The sequence below is a fragment of the Anser anser genome (assembly GCF_964211835.1).
Source record: "Anser anser genome assembly, chromosome: W".
NCBI classification, from domain to species: Eukaryota; Metazoa; Chordata; class Aves; order Anseriformes; family Anatidae; genus Anser; species Anser anser.
The window spans coordinates 15,293,082-15,314,888 of NC_139731.1; the positions used below are offsets into that span (position 1 = coordinate 15,293,082).

Consider the following 21,807-nt stretch of genomic DNA (forward strand, 5'->3'; position numbering starts at 1 on the left):
CAGTTTGTCTTCCTGGGGAATTCCCTTGCCTCAGCTCTTGGGAGCGCTGCACCCATGTTGAGATGTGGCAGCCTTGTGGGCGCTCTGTGGGGTGGGAGCGCTGAGACCAGGTGGGGGACCCCAAGACAGGTGTTTGAACCACGAAATGAGGCTCCTGCTCTTTTCTTGCACTTTTATTCCCTCGGATAATGCCTTTGCTGAATGCCTGAGTGCCAAGTTAGCGTCTGGAAACTCAGGGCCTTCCTTCCTTGCTTCCTTAGTTTAACAGCGCCTTCAGATAAATGCCTCGTGAAAGCCTTCGCTGACGTAATCTGAAAGATGCTTGTTTCCTGTATACTTTTCAGTTGCTTTTAGTGTCTTGTTTTAAGTTCTCCACTCTTCCAAATGTACGTTTGAATGTACATTTGTGCATACTTCTCCAAGGGCCTGCATTTAGTAGGCCGACTTCCCATAGCAGCGCCTGCACTTTAGGCCTCGCACTGGGCCGGCCTTGGGGTTGCCTCTCACTGGCACTTTGTATCTTCCAGTCTGTGTCCTGTTGTTGTTTTTTTTTTTTTCTTTTGTAGTATGTGAAGGACATGGCCATCGTGTTTTTGCAGGATTAAGGCCGCGGTGTTTGGGAGTTAGGCAATTAAAGCTCCTAGCTCTGCTCTCTTCCCCTCGTAAGACAAAAACATTTCTTAGGAAAGCAGGCACAGGCCCTTCCCTTTTTGAAGTATTTGACTGTGACCTAAATGATTTCTTCACGAGAGGCTTTCAGATCTTTTTCCCCTCTTCTTTGGAGGGAAGGGCATGGAGAAGGAGAACTACAGAAAGATGAGACTGCAACATTTTTCTAACCTCACCTAGGTTCAGCTGTGCTCTCCTTTGAATGCCGTTCTGAGCGGTTTGTGTCGCACGATAGTGTCTGTACTTCGTTCAGGTTGTTCCTGAGTGGGTTTGTTAGTAACAGATGCAATTTGTTGCTCTCTAACACATCTTTTCTTTGCTGCTAATGAGTATAATTTACAAAGGAAGGTGTTAGTCACCCAGCCATTACAGCAATCTCCAAGTAGTTTGCAGAACATCACAATTCTTTTATTTCTTTATTTTCAAGTCTGGAATGTTAACGGAATCCAAATCGGCATGGAAACAGCAAACGACTTCTATTTTCAGCAGCTGTCTAACTGCTTCTTTTACTTGTGTTTGCAGGACCGCTGAGGTTTCTTTCCCAGACAGAATCCGTCACGGCTTTTGCAGGAGACACGATCCTGCTCAAGTGCGAAGTCGTCGGGGAGCCCATGCCCGTGGTGCACTGGCAGCGAAACCAGGAGGATTTATTCCTGAGCCCAGCCGACGGACGGGTGGCTGTCTTGCCCTCTGGAGCTTTACAGATCAGCAGGATTCAGCCTGGGGACAGCGGGATCTACAGGTGCCTGGCGAAAAACCCAGCCAGTTCAAGGACCGGGAATGATGCAGAAGTCAGAGTGTTGTCAGGTAAGAGCTGCACGCTTTCACATCGCTTTTTTCATTTGTCTGATCACGTCCTTCGGTTCTCAAACTGCAGTCGCTCCTCCTGGGGCAGCTTTTTGATTTATCCCAATTTCTAGTTCCTTCTACAAGCTTCCATGTTCTTCTTCACATGGAAGAGTTTGGAGACCTTTAGAAGCAGCTGGATGCAAAGGCGAGGAGTTGACACTGTAGGGAAGTATTCACGTTGCCTAACTTCAGGTACCCCATTTAGATTTGTATGAAGCTGGTCTCTTTATACGGTTGATGGGGAGAGACAAGTAATTCCTATCTCACAGTGGGCAGAGTACCCAAATTATTGTCCGAAAATACTCACTGAAAGAGCTCCTCTTTCTCCAGTGACTAGAAAAGCAATCTGTTGGGACTAGCTGCCAAATTTACCTACTCAAAGTCAGGTTACTTGGATACTTCAGCCCTGATAAGGTCTGCCAAGCTTCACAGACTGCAGTTTTGGAGCTGACACAGTTTAACTGTGACAGCCAGTGTTATAAACTCAGCCAAGTGAGCACCTTGCTGTTCCATCTAATGAATTCATCAGTTAAATGAGATGGTTACCACTGCAGTATTTCATCAAGAGCTGGACATCAAAAGGGTGGTTTGAAGAAAGGCATTCCTTCAAAATCTCCTTCCCTTCTAGATCTACCTGCTGATGTGTAACCACTAATGAAATGGGGCAGGGAAAATGCATTTTTAGAAATTCTTTAAGATGCTTTTGCTGAGCAAATGTTGTTGGTGTGCATAATTTCTCACTAAGTGAGAGGCAGCAGAAGAGGGTTCTCAGAGTTCTGAACTGAAGTCAAAATGCTGTAAAAATCAGGAGGGCAAGGATCAGTCCTGTGAAAGGACTGCAATGTTTGATGAGTTAATTCTCCATTCTGGAAGTGTTTTGTGATTTTTGCAATAGGATTTGGGAGGTTAAAGTTCCTTCTGTTTGGTATATGACAAAAAAAAAAATAATCTGTAAACCTAGGATCAAAAGACCAAGCCCACATCTTCACTTTCTGCTATGGTGGTAGGTATTGATCCTTTTTGGAGCTGTAAGGCAAACTAACTGGCAACAGAGGAAGACCGCTTTATTTAGAGTTCCCTGCAGGTTTTTTTCTTGTCTTTTTGGGGACCTGAGTTTGAGCCTGACCTCTATCATGGACCTGTAGATTTGTCTAAAGGGCTGTACCAGGGCAGCTTTTCTGGGGTCTTCTGGGATCACCGTGAACCTTAGAGCCATGTGCTGTTCCCTACGTATGGGGCGGCACCGAGGCATCACTACTTCTGCGGTCATTAATGGTAATTAAATTTCCTGCCTGTGAACCTTATTTCTCCAGCTTTCTTGGCTGAAGTTAAGACTGCCACAGAGCTTTGTGTGCCACGCAGACCTGGAAGAGTTCTCTCAGCCGTCTCAGAGTGTTATTTTGCCATTCGTCTGTATTTCTGATCATTTGTGGCTGGGGTGGTGCTTCTTCCTTTTCACAGCTCTGGCTGTTAACTTTCTGAGAGGCTAAACGGCCTCTCACGCTGCCTGGGGGGGGGGAGAGGGGGAATTCACATCCGTTTGTCTCTTCCCAGCATGTTCGAATTTTATACCAGAAAAACACTGGAGCAAATAATGAGGAAAATATATAACAGGGAGCCAGCGGAGTCCGTCAGACTTTGGCTTAGGGCAAGCAGCACAAGGCCTCATTTCAGGATAATGCGAACAGACAGCAGCTCTTATAAGAAATGAGTGGTGTTCCTGAAAAAAAAAAATTCAGATCTTATTGAGCCTCTTGGGAATTTGGTTCTCGTGTGCACGCTTTGATGGTTCAGAGCTCTCTGATACTTTGCTGCTAATTCAGCCTCTCCTGTTTTCACTCGCTGGCAGAAATCTATCTTCAGCTGCAGCTTTCCTCTTCTGTAATTAGCGAAGGCGGTGTTTTTTTCCCCTGCTTAGTGCAAAAACAACAACAAAAAAAACTTTTTTTCAAAAGGCTTAGGTAGCACATCCCATCCCGGTATTTTTAAAATGTGCCTTCTCCGCAGCTGGCGGTTATGATCTGCGATCGCAAGATCAGAGACGAGAGATGCTGTGAAAACACGGCACCTCTGCAAGGACGTGTGGCAAAACTGGCTGCGATCCTGGCAAATAATTTATGATCTTCTTTCCGTGTTCCAAACGAAATGTAAGAGAAAACGAGGGATAAACATGAAAGCAGTCTTTCTTTCTTTTTTTTTTTTTTTTCAGTCGGAGTGCCTGTGGCTTAAGGATTTGATTTGACGTTGTGGTGGGTCTGGAAATATCCGCACCTCCTCTTGGTAGAAACATTTGTCATCCGATGTGATAGAGGTTAGCAAAACAAAATGTTCCGATGAAGGGATTACTGATCTCCTGGGGGGCAAGGGGAGGATTAAAATTCACCTTACCTGACTCAAGCCTGTTGTTTCTCTCCCCTTGTAAACTGGAGAGTGATAAGCCTTCAACCTCTGTTACCAAAGAGAAGTAGCTTGGAGGTGCATCGAAGTGTCTAGCAGGTAGGGCAAGGCACTTGGCAGGAAGTTTTTTTTACCTTGAAAAAGGCACTTCAGCTGTTTTTTTTTTTTTTAATCAGTTTCAGCATTCAGGGACTGGCTCATAAAATACTTAGCTCATTCTGTATAAGGCTACCAAAATTACAATGCCTTTTAAAGCTTTCTGTATTTCCTAGACACGTGGGTCTAGCTCTGCCTTCATCTGATCGGATGTCTCTCTTAAGCCCTGAGGGTAGTAGAGGGTGATATTTTGTGATGCTTCCTGCGTGCTTGTGGTGGATGGCCTTGGCTGGCTGCTGTCATCCCACCCAGCTGCTCCTCAACAGGATGGGGACAGAAAACAAGAAGAAAGGATGCCCGCAGATAGGATTGGTCCCACGGGGATCCTGGCGCAAGGTAATGCCGTTTGGAGAATCACGTTCATTTTAAAAATGCACGTTTTCACCTTTTTTTATAGAAGCTTTCTTTTCCTTCGGGTTCCGAAAACTTAGTCCCAAGTGAAAACTTTCAGCAAGTACTGGAAAAAAACGAGGAAGCACGCATTCAAATAACTGCACGCACTTACCTAATTAATTTAGAGGGAACAATACTACTGTACCAAAAAAAAAAAAAAGCAAAAGATCTCATACAAAGCAGTGCTAAGGAATTAATTTATAGCTAAATTTGTTGCTTCTGTGAATTAGTTAGCAAGTTTCTTTGGGAGGTCTGTACGCTTCAGAAATACAAACGACGTTCGAAAAGGGAAAGTTGAGCAGTTTGGTGCCTCAAAGCCATTCATTCTCTATTTATAAATAATAATCCTGCGCTTATCAGGAGCCATCAAAGCAATCTGCCACCGTACTATTGTCTGCCGTGGACGTTCCTTCTCTCTCTCTGAGCTCGTCTGCTGAGCTGCAGTGCAAGATAACAATAACAACATCATGTAATTCCTTCGTTTTTAACGCAAATCGAGTTGGGTTGCTGTAGCTCCTTCCTCACCGTTGTGCTTCCGAGGAGAGAAGGGTAGAGCAGCGACGAGGACGGGTTGAAACGGATCCCTCAAGGTCTTGAGACAGAATTAGGAAGGAGAAGTTGGTCTTGTGTAAGTAACACTATCTTAGCTTAAATTTGGATGGTCACGTACATACAGGAGGCATCGTAGCTGGGGACATCCTGTTTAGTAAATGTCCATATGGGAAAGGAGAGGAGTGGGATGTGCTAAATTCCATTCTTTGATAGTTTTTAGCTTAATTTTGAGGAAGGTCTGCTTAAACTCGAGCACACAATCCTGTTGAAGCCTCAGTTTCTTCTACAATACCGTGAGGCTGTGCAAAAATCAAGATTTTTCTCATTCGTACCCAGGCTCTCTGTTTGGCTGTACGTTCTCTAACTGCCAATAATTGCCTAAGTCAATCCTTTCCCTTATTTACACATAACCTCAGCAGCTAGCGCTTAACACTGTTTATTCTTTCGATGAAAACAGATTTCCAGGAGATGTGGCCAAACACTCCATTTATGGATTTTATTTTTTAATCTAACCATCTTCATCCTTAGGTTCTCCAGTGCCCATTTCCTGCGGGTATGCCTTGCCCTAATTCTGTTTAGTGTGTATATAGTATCTATATTTTATATAAATATTAGATATCTATAATTATGTTGTATATACACAAAAATGACAGCAGGAACCCTACCCAACAAAAAATCTACTCTCAAACCCAAGATATTTGTAGATGCGCGATCTGTGGGAGTGCTGCATCGTACCAGAGATGGGTCCCCTCCCCAGAAAGGTCAGGATCGTGGTATAAGCTGAACTCCCACCATGTGTATTTGCACGCTCGTTTACGGGCACGCAAGTGTGCAAAGCCTCTGTTAGAGCCCAGGCTGCTCTGGGGAGGATTTCTGCCGTGCGAATACCGCCTAAATAAGAGCTTCCCGCTCAAGGTAGCAGCTGAGGGAGTGAGTGTTGATTAATAATAGTTCAGCAAAGAATTATGGTATTTATTTTCCATAGCCTGCCTTTTGGTAAACACATGGGAAATTTGTACTTTGTCCAGGACATCTTTATAGAATTGCTGTTATTGCAGTCTGTAAGTACGTATTTTGGGGGAAAAGGGCTCTTTAACCTGCAATTTTTTATAAGCCATATAAAGAAGTAATGACTGGAAACCTGCAACTATATTCTTGCAAGCATCGAGAAGTCAAACACTTAATTCCAACGGCTGTTACTGGTTTTGCTTAAGCATGTGATACATTTTCCATCAGCTGCATTTAAATCAGGGTTGGATTTGCTTCAAGAGAGCTTGCGATAAGGGTTCAAAGCAGGAATTGATGGTAAAACTTGGTGTGCGCTCAGCACCCGGTCAGGCTGGATGCTGATAGCTGCTTCTCCTCCTGCTTTCAAACCAAGCAACAAATGGATCAGATGCCTCGGCCTGAGCTGTGGACCAGGCGTGGGTATCGCTTGCGCTGCTCGTTTGGTATCTTGGCTGATGAAGGTTTCATTTCCCTGTTATTAGGAGAGGGCCCTTTGGATGCTGAGAACATCCGTATCACACCTGCACCAGACCATGCCGCCTCGCTTAGCACTGTTGCAATTACTCTGCTTATTTTTATTAACAAAAGCATCCAAGCATCCAAATACCAAATTTCCCACGTATAACAACTTGCCGAGTTGGAAGAAAAAAAGAGCAAGCAGATGGAGGCATTTACAGTCAGTGTACCCTCTTAGAAGCCGATCTCCAGATCAGTGCAGTCACAAGAACAATAATATCTACTCAAGAAGTGTGGTCTGCTCAGCACTCCCAGGCTAGCTGCCAGAATAGTGGTTTTATTTATTAAAAACATGCAGATTTCAGTGATTGTTCTAAGTGGGATTGGTTTTAGCGCTTGATTGCGATGCTTGAAGCATAAGTTTAGGTTTGGACAAGGGTCTGAAGAATATTTTGTAATGTGCATTTGAAAGAATAAGCTGTTACTGGAAGATTTTTGGTATACAATTAATGATGTTAAACCAGATTGAGGGTGCCGATGCTGTCAACTAGTGGGCCACAGGCTGGCTTGCAAGCCTGGTGTACAGACAAAGGTAGTTCACTGTAAATTTACCAAAAACTTGGCTCTAAAAATGCGGTCCACGATGGATCCCAAACACAGAATTCCCCTTTTAGTGCGGGAACAGCCTTTGCTGAGATTTATTTTATACTAGGTAGTGGCTCTAGATTTTTTTGATACAGAAAATTGATTAACGCTAATAAACCATTAGTGACTATAACTATTATACACCTGTGATCATCAGAGGTAGGGATTCATACCGTTGGAGGCGATTTAAGGGTTCTGCCATTTTATGAACTTCCAGCTTGTTGTATTTAATTGCATGGAACACTTTGCTTTCTTCTCTGGCCATTAGCCTAATTTGCCAGTGAAACGTAGACAATTCTTTAATAGCCACTGCCTTTTGTAAAGCTCTCTCTTAAACCAAAAGAGCTTCCCCCGTGCAGGAGTTAAATTAGCAGCCTGAGAGAATTCAAGTGGAATAATTTGTATGGTTATTGTGGGTATATTTAGTGTTTATTCAGCAAATAAAATACTGAATAAACACACAGAGAGAAAAGGCAGTCTTGATTAAAGCCTTATTCCCACCCCCCAACAGTGTGGTTACAAAAAAAAAGTTCAAAACATCTGAACATCGGAGCAAATAATCTGGTAATAGTAACTGTGAGTTGAAAAGCAGGATTTTTGGAGAGCTGAAGGAACCAAAGGTGTTGAATTAGTAATGTTCAGGGTACAAACGTTTTTCAAACATATATGAATTTATTATAAATGGGTGGAAGAGTTGGAACTTGCTTCAATACTTCTACCTGCAAGGCAGGAAATACCAATTTTTTTTCCTAAACCAGTATTGGAAAAATGTTTGTACTTATGGCATTGGTTATTCAAAAATATTTCTTATATTTAAAAATGCAAAAAGTTGTTTTATTCCATGACTGTCTTGGGGGTTTTATAAAGCTTGTGCCTCAGACATCTTCAGGTCATTGTATCCAGATAAAAAGTAGCTCCCAGGGGAGCAGAGAGATTCTCTGGACCATTAATTGTTGACCATAAATTTTGAATACCGAAGTTTGCCGAGGTCTAGGAGAAAACTAAGGGAGCTAGCGATACTAAAAACAAATAGATCATTGAGTTGATGATGGACCATCAGCCTGTCATCTTTGAGAGACGAAATAATGGTCAATGCAATTAAAGTTAGTCTATATCAGTGTATGAAAACCAATGAAAAACATTTTTTGTTGATTTTCATTGCTATAGTAGATTTCTGGGGGGATTTCTGCTATGCCTTTTCTCTAGGAAGTCAAATGTCAATGTGGTATCTATACGATAAATGGGATTTGTAGTCATTACGTTTAAAATATAAATGATTACTGAGCAGATTTTTTTAGTGGGAGTCTTCACTAAGAGCCAGGGATATATTCTTTATCGTTTATTCTCTAATATACCATGTAACAATTCTGTTCAAGAGTGGAGAGAAAGGAAATCTCCTACCGAAGACATATTCACGTATCAGGTGAGGAGTTGTAAAGAAAGTGGGTCACTATGCAGAGGTTATAAATGGGGAAGAATTTAGAAAAGAATATTTCACTGCGACTAGTCCTGGGGTCCACATCATAGGAGACTAGGGGCTGGAGCAAGCAGTCCTGTGGCAAACGTCTTGGAGGTTGATCTTGGGTACTCAGCAGAACAAGGGTGAAACGCTGCTGGGGGAGAGGCTGGCTCTCCTCTTGAGTTGTATTCCTAATATTCATAGGGCTGCTTCTAAAATCTTATTAGGTTCTTCTCTGAATTCGGTTACTACGTGGATCAAACCACTGCTTTTTAATTGCTCGTGTCTTTGCTTCTCAAGGACGATGGAGGTCTAAAACTATGTCTGCCAAGGCTCTGCTGCTCAGCTGAAAGTAAGAGTATAAATGTGTCCTTTCTTTTTTTTTTGGCTCAGCTCTGCTCATGCAGTTGCGGAGTAGTTCTTCATTCTGCTTCTCTAAAACTTTAATGGATAGAGAGAAAGCTTCCTGCTTTTGTCTTGTAAATACAAAACACCCGAGTCCCCTATCTACTCCTAGAGTAATAAATCTTACATTATTCTTTCACCTAGGAACAAGTAAAGGAGTGTAAATATTTTTGTCTTCATTATGGTTGAGCAAAGTGAGCGTCGCGCAAGAAGTCATCGTTAAAGCTGCAAACAGGACCCCTGATGTACGGTCTTATCTTCCAGCAGTGACTTGGCACATTTCTCCTTGCGCTTTAGTTAATGTATTTTGAAGTTCCTTCAGGAAGAAGAATGTCTTCACACCCTGATGCGTGTCAGTGCTAATGTTACAATCTTTGCGTCCGTAATTCTTTTGTTTTCTTGGTCGCGTCACATCCTACAGCCCTGCTGAGCCGGGTTTGCGTTGCTTGGGGAGGGCAGAAAGGATGGAGCAGGGAAATGCTAGAGGGGGTTGGGAGACGGAGGCAAAAAAAGGAAAATCTCCAAGTAGTGGCTGCATTCTGGTTATACATTTTAATGCATTCTGTATATTGAGAGATTGGTATCACTTTAATGACAGATTTCTCTAACACTGTTCGCCCATAACCCTTGCTTTCTCGCTGGGATTAAGTGTTCAGCCTCTAGGCGTGATGGGGAGATCGGGTCGGGGAATTTTGCCGGCCTTTCTTCACCGACAGGAGAGAGCAAAATTGGGTTTTAGTTGGTCTAAATCTTTATCTCGTTTAATCGAATTTAGAAATGGGACTATGAACACTTAGAGGTATTCCGTCACATCAGTGTCACATTAAAGGCATCTCACTTCTGCCATTTGCAATATAAAAACTGCTGCAATAAACATAAAATCGTACTGGCCGAGTCCAATATTATCCAAATACGCTCAGAAAAATTTCGTGGGTATGATATGATGGGAGACTTTTGTCAACGGAATGTTTACAAATGCACGTTGTAGCACCAAATAGCTTCGTATAGTCAGATGCTGTACAACGGCACGCAGCATTTTTATGGAAGTATTTATTTGTTTTAATACGCTGCATAGCTAAAATACTGCAATATAATGGGTTTTTCTCCTTGTGTGCCGGAGAGCTGTATCTGCAGAGCTGAATCCGAGTGAATTCCTTGCAATTTCATTTTTCCTCTAAGATGGGAATAGGTTGCATCTGGAGATCCATTTGCTTTAGACCAGTTTGGTATGAGCATAAATACATCCTCAACCCTCATCGCTGCGTATTGGTGCAAATCTGAGGTTTTGCTGGGAGCGATCAGTGAAGGAATAATGCTGATAGTGTAACAGCAGCTATGCCTTTGACACAAAGAAGAAAAAACTAATTCAGGACCTTTCCATGTTGCTGAACGTGCATAGGTCTTTAGTTGATTCACAAAACATCTCAACTACTTCATTAACCATCTATAAAAACGAGATAAAATGACTTATCCTAACAAGGCTTGATGAAGGCATTTCCTTCTTTGCAAATAGTGTGTTAGACTCAGCTATCAGGATAATGGGGATAATCAAAATCATACACACATTTGCAAATCCTATTGTAGATTGAAATTTCAACTATGTCATCGATTTAACGAGCATGGAAAAAGTGTATATATGGTGGCACCTCGTTACTCCGCATTGTGTGCTCAAGAAAAATGTTATATAGGAAACGAGAGGTTTTGCTTGGTTTTGGGGGAAATAAGTTCTTACAGCTCACTGCTTCATAATTAGTTTTAGGTAGATCTGTTTGTTCTTAAACGCTAATGTGTAGAAATATGCTAAAAACAACAGTATTAAATGCCGGCAACGTGATGGGCTGACTGCAGGCTGGGAGGTTGATGTAGCGTTTGCTGCCGGCGTAGATGTGGGTCTGGCAGCGATGGGGCTGTATGGCCCGGCAGTGGGGGCAGCTCACTGCATTGTCCCAATCTGGAAATTGGGTTCTGGGGAGCAGGATCAGGCCAGGAGAGAGCCTCTGGGTTTAAAAACAGCAGCAACAACGATAAAACAAAACCATACGGCGAAGCACTTTTGCAGATTGGGGTGGGAGAAATGAATCAAGTGCTTCGCTAACGGTTTCGGGAGCGTAGAGAGAGCAGCTTTGTGAGAAAAAGAGCAAGAGGTGTCCTGGCACGTCCCCGTTGATGGGGGCATCGCGGCGTTGGGTTCAGGCCACAAACGACACGCTCGCGCATAAGAGATGAAATCGTGGCTGGAATGAAGTCAATGACTCCGGCGGAGCCAGGGCTTCAGCACAGCACTTTGTCCTTCGCCGAAGCTGGCCCGTAGCTGGTTGATTGTGTGGGCTTGATTATGGGCTATGAGTACCTTGTCAGGGAGAATATACTAAGTGCTCTTTAATCAGCTGGAGAAGGGCATAACGAGAACTTTGGTATCTTGATAATCAAGACTGGATGCCCTCTCGAAGAATGCACTTTATTCGAACATATTTTTGAGCTCAGGCTGGATGTAAACCCATGGCCTGTGCTCTAGGAGAGAAAAGATTTAATGACCATTTAATCTTAAAATCTCACTCATTTTTCCTTTCTTTCTGATGTAAAAATATCATTTGATAGACTCTTCGTAATGAGCTGGGAACAACTGGTTGTACTGGTGGAACATTCAGCACTTTTATCAGACAACTCAACCCGATCCTGAAGTAGCTCTGTCGTGCCATTAATCCATATTTTCACAGGGTTTACCCAGTACATGTTTAGTGATATTTTTAACCCCATTTCCAAGTGTAAGAGGATGTACAGCATCATTTGTATGATCTCCCTCGTGCCGAAGCTCGCAGCCCATGGTCTGCAGACCTTTTGGCCGATGACTTTTTTTTTTTTTAAGCATTAACACCGTCCTGTTGTTCAAGATTTTGGTTCTTTGAGAAGAAATCGCGGATGTCTGCATCTACAAGGACGTCCTTGGATACTCTTCCCAAGTATCCATGTGGCTTTTCAGCTAGCAGCTGTATCATTAGAGAGGTCAGAGAAGTTCACGTGCAACCCAAGGCGTTTGTGAATCCTGAAGGGAGCAAGAAGCGATGACACCGTACGACTGCAGAGCGTGGCACCCTCCCTCCTCCGGGCACTGGCATGTTTGTAGAGCAGAGAAGCAGCTGGCGAGGCACTTCTGGGGCACAGGTGGCTGTGAGAGGCAAAAGGAGCTGTCCTAAATGAGAATAAGTTGGACAAAGAAGGGATGAGAAGATTTGTGTGTATTGCAAGAGGTACTGGGCAATTCATAGACCAAAGGCATCGCAGTGACCAGCTGCTGTGGTTTGACAAAGCACTGGGCAGACATTTGCTTCCATCCCCCCACACCTCCATCGGTGTGTTATCAGCATAATTCTCCTCCTAAAACCAAAACACAGCACCATACCAGCTCCTAGGAGGAAAATCAACTCTCTCCTAGTCAAAACCAGGACATCAGGTAGGATGTCTTCACAGATTGAAGCTATTGAATTGTGCGCGCTAACTTCTGCGCCAGGTGTACTTCTGATGGCTGGAAACTGCTCGTCCATCTGGTTCCAGTGCGAAGTTGAAATATGCCGTAGTAAATCCGTCAGAAATGCACGCGGTTACTTACTGTTTCTTTCTACTTCTACGGGAGAACCAGTTAATTACTTGGAGATGATTTTGGAAGATCTGGTAGCTGTTAATTTTGGTAGGAATATTCATTTATATTGTGTAATTTTTATGTTTGTGTCAGAAACAAGGAGTAATGTTTGATGGCTGTGGTCCAGCACATTTGCTTCAACATCTGCGATAAGAAAATGAAAGCGTTTTTTAGAGGAGGAACAGACTCATGTAAAAGCAAACAAACCCAGCAGATCTCCTTGGCGTATGGCTCTGCTTGCTGGTATTTCAGATGCCACGGGTGGCATTTGGGGCCAGCTCGTTACCTGAGTGTGGGTGTCTTAAAAACTGTCCGGTTGGTGCTGACGGAGAGATTTGGCTCACCCTAAGACGTGCACCCTGAACTTGGCTTGGTTTTATACATGTAAGTGTTTAGGGCCATCTGAGACGGCCTCAGACACGTGGCATGTCCACGTGGACACCTTCTGTAAGGGAAAGGGTAACTTGGGGCACTGATATTTCTCCTAATTCCTTTTCTGTTCAGGCTTTTCAAGTTATTTCTTTATGTGCTGTTTTCCTTCACTTGAAGCTTTCCTCCTCTCTCCTCACCATATTTATGAACTTCCCTCTTCCAACTCCAAAACAGCGTCATTAATCCAGTACCACTTACAACCTCACATACATCTCTCTTTTCCTACCGCGGCTGTGCCTCTTCCTGTGGCTTTCCGAGCCCTGGCTTTAATACCAGGCTATAAACAGTCCATTCTCACCTTGCTGAAAGCTGGTATTGTTCCGCCTGCAAATTGCTCCCTTGGTTCAACGCGTAAGTGGCTCTAGGATTGTGATTTGATACGCTTTTTATGTCTGTACTATGATTTTCTATTTTTTTCCATCAGTAAGAATCTGTGAAAAGTGTGGTCTCTTGGGGCCGTTATTGATCAGCTGTTTTATATATGCCCCATTCCCCAACAAAAAGAATGTCTTTTTTTTTTTTTTTAAACTTAACTACCTCTTTTGCTCTTGTAGATCCGGATCTGCACAGGCAACTATTTTTCCTGCAGCGCCCGTCCAACGTGGTGGCCATGGAAGGGAAGGATGCTGTTTTGGAGTGCTGCGTCTCTGGGTACCCCCCTCCCACCTTCACGTGGCTGCGAGGAGAGGAGGTGCTCCCCGTCAGGTAGCTCACCCCTTCGTGCCTTTCATATCATAACATTTACCTTGAGCAAATTAAAGGCAAACCACTGAGTAATGCTTGAAGTTCAGTGGGGTAGACTTGGAGGCCGTGAAATTTTCTCCTAAATATTAATGACACTGGCCCAGTTTTTTACCTGCCAATGTAATTAATCTCTACACCAAATCTGAGGGTGGAATTCGATCATAAATGTCACCTGCTACAACAGATTATTAGGCTGGTATTTAAAACAGAAGTGTAAAGTTATTAACAGCAAAAATCGCAGCTGGGAGTTACTTGTGGAATAATTTACGACGTGTGTTTTGCTGGATAGAGATCCCATCTTAACGCACTGCAAACGTACAATATCAATGTTTCAGGTCCAAAAAGTATTCATTACTGGCTGGCAGTAACTTACTCATATCAAACGTGACCGATGATGATTCAGGGACATACACGTGCGTCGTCACCTACAAAAACGAGAACAGCAGCGGCTCGGCAGAACTGTCAGTGATGGGTGAGTACGTGAACTACTCCTGCTTTGCTTCTCCAGGAATGTTTCTAATCATTGCCTTTTTCACAATGGCTTAATTTCCATAACTCCAAGTAATTGTAAACTGTATAATTCCTTCGCAACGATCAGGTATTTACACCCATGGAAACCAAATCCTGTAAATCTTTGGATACATCCTCTGTGTCCTATAGCCTTGCTGTTGCTGAGTATCTTATGGTATTGGATGCTAACTGCTATAGTGTTCTGTAAATGGTCCTTCCCTCTGTTTCTGCTTCCTGAAGCCTTATTTCTGCTATTAAAATGCATGTCACTGCTGTGCGCAGTGAGAAGTACAACGGGTGAAAATCAGGTCTGTAGCTGCTCGACAAGTGCGCCCTGTTTCCCTGGTTGGGTCTGCAATATTATTAGGATCGGAAACAGGGCTGGTCCTTCAGGGTGCGTGTGTGACTGTCAATATATTAAGGTAAGAAAAGTCAGTGTATGTTAGAGTATTTCCACCAAAATATCGAAAGTTCAAGTAAACTTGTGGAAGTACTCGCTCAGCAGTGATGGTCTGAGGGTTCCTGTTGTTAAATGTTACGGAAGCACCCTCCTGTCCGAACCTGCTTTCTCAGATCTCAAGTCACACATGCCTTCTTCATGGCAATTATTAATGAATTAGGAAATGTATAAATCTGAGAGCTGCCTTTTTTCTATTTTCTTCATTTAAACCCTTGAGCAGTAGCAGAGTTACCTCAGTGTTGTTCAGTCAGATCTAAAATATTACGTAGTTGATTCTTAGTCAAACAATAATGTATTTCAATGTGCTCTTCATTTTACATTCTGACTTTAAAGCTTATGCATAAAAATACTTTCATTAGTGAATACTGCCTTAATTTGGATTATAGGATATTCAGTGCTTGTACAACAATATCCTTTTATCTAGCTGTAATAAAATATAATAATTGCTGATGATAGAGGGTTCAGTTCTGTTTCTTTGGGTACGTTAGCAGAATACATTGTTTTACTGGGTAAAAATAAAAACGTGGATTTATTATTGCAGAAGTTCAACTTGGGAAATTGTTTTCATTATAAGGAATTATACAAAAAAGGCAGGTGACTTCTTGGGCAATGTACTTGTCGTACTGAAAGATGTTGAGTTCAAATCCAGAGTGCAGTGGGTGACTGAGAGTTGATTGGGAAGTAGAAGTTAGATTAATATTTCTCCCCAGCAATAGAGTATCAGTATCAATAGCAGTATCTCTTGGTAAGAGCAACTGTGGCTGGACGATCGTTGTGTTGATTCTTGCATAGATTGTTTCTGGCCATGTGATTCACGTAAAAATTAATCGGAATTTTGCACCTAGGTCCTTTGTATACCTGTTGGAAAATTTATTCCTGCCTGCATTTGGTGTATAATGCATCTAGCCATAGCTACATTATGCCTTTTTCTGTAAGTGTCATGTAGAAATTAAAGGCGCATACATTTTCTTGAGCGTTCTGAGAGGTATGTGATGGCAATATGACACGACTGCAAGGTCGAATACAGAAACGAAAAACTTTAAAAGGAGGAAACGTAATGCCAAGATAGTACTAAGAATGAACCTAGAACTGCACGAGGATGAAAAACGCCACAATTGCTGACTCTTTGCAATCTCAAGAGGAAGCCAAAACTGCATTGCCACGGCACAATTCAATTGTACTCCGTGTTTGTATTATATAAAAGAAGCAGTTGCTATGAGCCGTGTTGATTTTTTTTCTTTAAGTTCCTTTTCACATATGTTAGCGAGGAATTTACAAATTCGGAGCAGATAAAAAGGGCACAATATTTATGTGCGTTTCTTGTTTTCATGAGTAAATCATTCCTTTGTGACAGGCAACTGAAAGCGAAGCGTCGTGTTCATGTATGTTTGCATTAATAAGCAACTGTTCAAAGGATTCAAATGTTATTAAGTGGCTAAAACTCAGCAGACGATGATGACAATCCCCTGATATCTGTCTTTTTGGAGCAATATAGCAGGGCTACAAATCTGTTTATTTGTTGAATCCATCCTTACCAGTAGGAAACACTCAAACGTACCAAGTTTCTCATGTAATTGTTGTAGCTCGTAAAAAGAACAACAAATTGATAATTTTATTTTTGTTGTGCTAGATACAAACGGAGATGTGTTTCCTTAGAGTTAATACGCTCGTTTAGTTAACAAACTGTAAATCGCTGATCTGCGTTTTGTTGCCAAACTTGCATTTTTTAATATTGATGTAATCCTTTAATTATTGAAGCATTTGTAGTGCGAAGAGGGATAAACGAGACGTGGAAAAAAAAAAATCAAGTCCAATAATTATCTCTTCTGAAGTCTATCTGGGTAGACGTCAGATCAAAGTTAGTTACATCACATGGTGGCAAGATGCTTTTGATCTTTAAAGTAATGAGGCTGTTTGCAAGAAACGGAGTGTACCGCGCAATGGAATTCCTTAGTTCCTTTCAAAAGCTAAAAATAACTTCTTTATTGGACATAGGCTTAAAATTGCAAGGTGTGAATGAATTTGCAAGGAGAGCTGATAAATTTTGCGAAATCGTGATTTTGTAGCGTGGCCTTTTGGCAATATTTTAGCCACGTCTCCCTGCGTAATGAATATTAAAAGGTCTGGTGCAGATTACCTTTTTAATATATAAATCATCTGCGTGCTCAGTAGCTTTAGGGAACTTAGAGTTTAAACAAATGTTTGAAGATTAGATGTATGAACGAGACTCAACTACAATTCCTTTCTGCGTATTTTCTAACTTTGAGAAGTGCCTCTTTTTTTATTTTTACACCCTTTATGTCCTCAGAAGGGTTTTTGATGTTTTTTTCCATGTTTTATTCAGCAAGTCTGCTGTTTTTGGCAAAGAAAACACCCTACCTCAGTGGCCTAAATGTTCTCAAAGTGACATAAATGTAGGAAAAACTTTTCTATATCCTATTTCGACATACTCAGCCCATTTTGGTGGTGGGACTTATTTCTGGGATTTCAGGTCCTGGTGGAGTTTCAGAATGGAATTCTGTAAAATTTTTGTAGATGGTCGTAAATTTGTATGATGAGATCTGAACGTCTGTGAACTTTTTCTCCCTGCTTACTTTTTGGATTGTCCTTTGATTGCATCAAAGAGCAAGCTGCTGTTATAGCTGTGCCAATACGGTAGGGGAAGAGCGCAGCGTCTTCTGAAGAAAAAAAAAATGGATCTGACATGGTGTTTGGAGGAAAAACTATTGCTAAATTTTACTATGCATCCATATGTATAAGGTATAAGCAACTTAAAAAATACTTCCACACTGCAGTCATCTATACAAATGCCTTTCACGAGGGAGTTTTTAGTATGGAGTGTTTATAGCACTGGTTTCGTTTTGCCACCGCGGAAGAAAAGCTACATCAAAAGTAAGGTTTGCTGCCGTGCGAGAAGTGGCTTATGAAATCACCTAGGTCTTTTTGACAAGAATGAACGATTGTAAGCACTCTGCATCTCAGTCAAATCCGTTTTTTTTCTTGTTTTACTTCGAGCTCCGCTGCATAAATTCCACCAGCAAAATGGATATCGGGAGATCAAGGTCGTGGGAAGTACTGAATAAAGCGGGCATGGATCATGTTCTTGTGTGTGAATCACTTAGGTAGAGAGCAGCATTGAGAAGGAAGCCTGCATCACCGTAATGTGGTTTGACAGAGCAGTGAAAGCCTGAAAAATGAGTAACCTCCTCACACTTCCTTTGAGTGCTGCTTAAGCTAACGTTGCACAAACGCACGAGTACTGAAAGATTTGCAAAACCAGTTAGAGACTACTGCTAATATTCAGTCAAACCCAGCCTTGTACCCATCGTAAAATAATTTCTGAACTATAGCAGACGATCCACTATTATAAACCGCAGAGAAGCGGATGGATCTTCACGGGGTTAGGTGTTGCAGCAGCTCTACCCAAGCTGGTGAACCCTAGAAAACTGATTTTTGGGGATCTGCTCCTTTGTGACCCTGCACTGTGGAATGGGTTAAACTTGCTCGAGTCTTGCTATCTGGTTGGAGAAATTAAACACAATAATAAACTATTATTCCCTGCTCTGAGTTCATAGTTATTTCTGGAACAAGACGTATGTACATCTGAGCTGGTGCAGTAATCTGTGATAGCCCCATGATGGCTTTTGGCAGGCAAAAATGAGACATATGAACGTAAAACCCGATCTCTCCCATTCATTTTTATTATAAATTTTAATACCAAAAAAAAAAAGTGTAAATTAAAACACTGACACTATCCTTTATATTTCTCGCAGGTCTGATTTTGAGTCTGTGGCATGGCAACAGAGGTTAGCTGTCCCTACAGCTCCTCTGTCGAGCCAAGTCAACCCTAAAAGTCCAAGGTGTTGTCCAGGCACCCTTTTCCAGAAGGCGGATGAAACACATCTTTTTCTCGTGTGATAAGAGAAAATCAGGGGTGGCGTGACCTGAGAATATCAAAGTCAAATGTTGAAATTTGGCCATGCTAAGGGACTTGTTTTCAGTGTGTTGCTGTGAGCTAGGCAGTCCAAACTCTGGAAATAAGGGATTTACCTGTGGAAATGTATCCAGTGTTTCTAAGGTGAAGGTGTTGGAGGAGATGGATCAATAACCTCTTTCTGTGGTCACTCCCACTTTATTTAGAGGATTTTTCGAATGCATTATATAATCAATGGCATTCACGGGTTTCATGGAGGCAGTAAGGTTTTCCATCCAGGAAAAAAAAATGCATTTGGACAGTGTATAAAACGAATTTTATGGAACTGGGGACAAAACGTTTCTATTGGAAATCATTTACCTACTGTTGGGTTGTGCTACTGGGGTGAATGGTATGGTCGCCCAGTACCAATATGAATGCAACTAGAGACCCCGTAACCAGTAAAATAATGTTATGGAGATGTTCTGAGACTGGATACAGGCTATTAGCTGCTTCATTCGAAGGTTTTGTGTATTTAGGAGATGAAATATCACAGTACCAGCAGAGCTGCGTAACCCTCTGACAGAAATGATGAATTCTTGGCACTACCGGGGGTCTGTGCTGGCACAAACAGTAAACTGCAAAACACCACAGAATACCCCAGGTTTCCCCCTGGTAAAGCTGTCTGAGCTCTGACAGGTTTTTTTTACTGTAAATTTCCGTTGCTCTTGATCTCAGATTTGTTCTGCCTTCTGGAGGGGTGCAAATGAAGAGAGGAAAAACATAAGCGTGGCAACAGATTCAAGGGATGGAAGGGGAGAGGAGCTGTCCTTGCTGAGACTGATGTGTGAAGAGTATTTTATTAATAGGACACTTGAAGAAGGGCTACAAGATAGCATATGCATAACTAAATTCCTGGCCTCCCTGGAGCAGTGCTGAGTCAGTGCAAGTATTGGAATCAGCAGCGTTTTGCAAAGAAATATTTGCAGTTTTCCTGTTATGTACGAACATGCCTGACACTCTGATGGATGATTTTAACCTTAAACTACATAAAACCAGGCAGCCAAGCAGTCTGAGCAGCACGACTGGCTTATCCAGCACCCTCAATGAATCAAAAAGCTCATGGCATGACTGAGTGCTGTCGAGACAGACAGAATATTTTGGGCAGGTGCGAGCGCTAACATCTCTGACGCAGATATAAAGCTGATGAAATGATTTTTTTTTCCACTTGGAAAGATTATATTAATCTGTGGAGCTTCCTATTGGAGTATAACTTCAGGATTTACAGGTTTGTAGGTTGAATCAAGACTTGGCGTTGTTTTATTGGATAACGAGAATGTTGAACGACGTAGAAAAGAGGGTTTCAATGGTCTCTCTTCTATTTGTGTGTGTATTTGTATACCTAGATATCTCTATATACACGTGTGGGTGAGAAGTTCAGGATGGATTAAATCATTTACGGAGTAAGTCAACACTGAATTAAGGTTGGGAACATTCAAGTCACCATTGAATTAATTTTTCTGTTGGGAAGAAGCATCCACTTTGCACGTATTATGATACATGTATCTACCAAAAACCTTTCCCAGCTGATGCTGTGGTTGCTGGTTGGTACTGGTAGTGGTGATGGACTGAAGGGAGCAGCAGCCTGATCTTTGAGAATTCCCATGTAGTGTTTTTTTTCCCCACTCCAGTTTGAAATCTTACTTTGCTTCTTGATCAGTTTGAAGTTTTCGAGTGGCTTTTCTTTTTAATGAAATCTGTGAATAATAAGGCGGATGCCAACTTGCAGGTAAAGGGAAGCCCATCCTGGTAATGGTATGGCCACAGATGGAATGGGAGTTGAGTGTCTAATTCAGACCCTTCTGAAAACGTAATTCTTGTCCATACATCATGAGTATCAAATACTTATTCAGCACGTGACACTCGTAAAAAGCGCTTGAGTGAAACTTAACCTTTTCCAGTTTCTGATAATGGTGTTTAAATTCAATTCTATTAAAAATAAATATGCCTAACAAGCTCTGTGATACCCTTGGCTGATCACAGGAAAATTGCTCTATCATGGTATAATCTACAGGTTTGGTTAAGGGGAAAATATTCGTACACAAATCCCTTTGAATTCGAAAGGGGATGAATGATAGAAAGGTAACTGCACTGGGTCTATGCAGAGCCTGATTTTTAAAGTATTCATTTTGTGGATCAGCCTGCAGTGGCTGCAGAGAAATTCTGTCGTATAGCTTGTTAAAGAAACTGTTTGCTTTGTGACATGAGAGCTTTGCTGCTGCTTGAAACATTTAATGTGTTGGTACGTATGTGCAGAGCCATTGCAGTGGCCATGTTCTGATTTCTCCTAGAGCCACCAAGAGCTGTGCTGAGCACAGTCCTACCGGTGTAAGGCTTCAAAACAGCATTGCACCAACACTCCCCAGGCCAACAGGTCAACCAATTGCTCCCCAGGCCAACAGGTGATGGCGTGGTTTGGTGTCCCAGATGCCTACTTCAAACATCTCCAAAGTATTTTTCTTGTTTCACTCTATGGCTTCGTATACACTCACGAATATTGCTATTTGCTCATGGGCATCGGTGTTAAATGGGGTTTATAGAGGCGCCTAAATTCTGGGAGCTAATTCTGACCAGGAGCAACACTGAGAAACTACTTGCCTTGTAGAGACTCAAGTCATCATCTTCTTCTTTGTTTGCTTGCTTGCTTCTTGGTTTGTTTTTATGTAGGACCTTGAGTTTGTTTTTAAGTACAACCATGAGTTGTGTGTGCAAGAGCTGCTGTTGATGTGGACTTGCTGTAAAGTCCTCATGGTGGTTTTTAGAAAAAAAGGTTTAGCTGTTGTGGGTCAGTTTGACCATCAGTGAGGTCTGGGCACTGAAGTACTCATTTTGTCCTTTTTTTGGGTGGGGGGAATAAAACCAAAGCAAACAAGCCTCCACAAATTCCTTTAATTTATGAATTCCTGATTTTTCAAAGGCACTAGCATTATTTTATAACCGATTGTTGCGTAACTTGAAATGTATTTACATTTAAATATTGATTAACTTTTTTTATGAGCATCCAGCAGGAAAAAACAAGAGCGCAACCCAGGAAAGAGGTACATGTTCTCTCACTGTGCAGC

General features: G+C 42.1%; 1 protein-coding gene across 7 annotated transcripts in view; it reads left to right on the forward strand.

Annotated features, from left to right (window-relative positions):
* Positions 1–21,807, forward strand: part of LOC310888631 (netrin receptor DCC) — a 414,661-nt gene that overhangs the window by 172,930 nt on the left and 219,924 nt on the right. For all 7 annotated transcript variants that reach the window (XM_083815528.1, XM_083815525.1, XM_083815526.1 and 4 more), the window contains 3 exons: positions 1,192–1,476; positions 13,613–13,763; positions 14,138–14,274. In XM_083815528.1, coding sequence (XP_083671654.1) covers positions 1,192–1,476; positions 13,613–13,763; positions 14,138–14,274 — 573 coding nt within the window. The remainder of the gene's footprint in view (positions 1–1,191; positions 1,477–13,612; positions 13,764–14,137; positions 14,275–21,807) is intronic.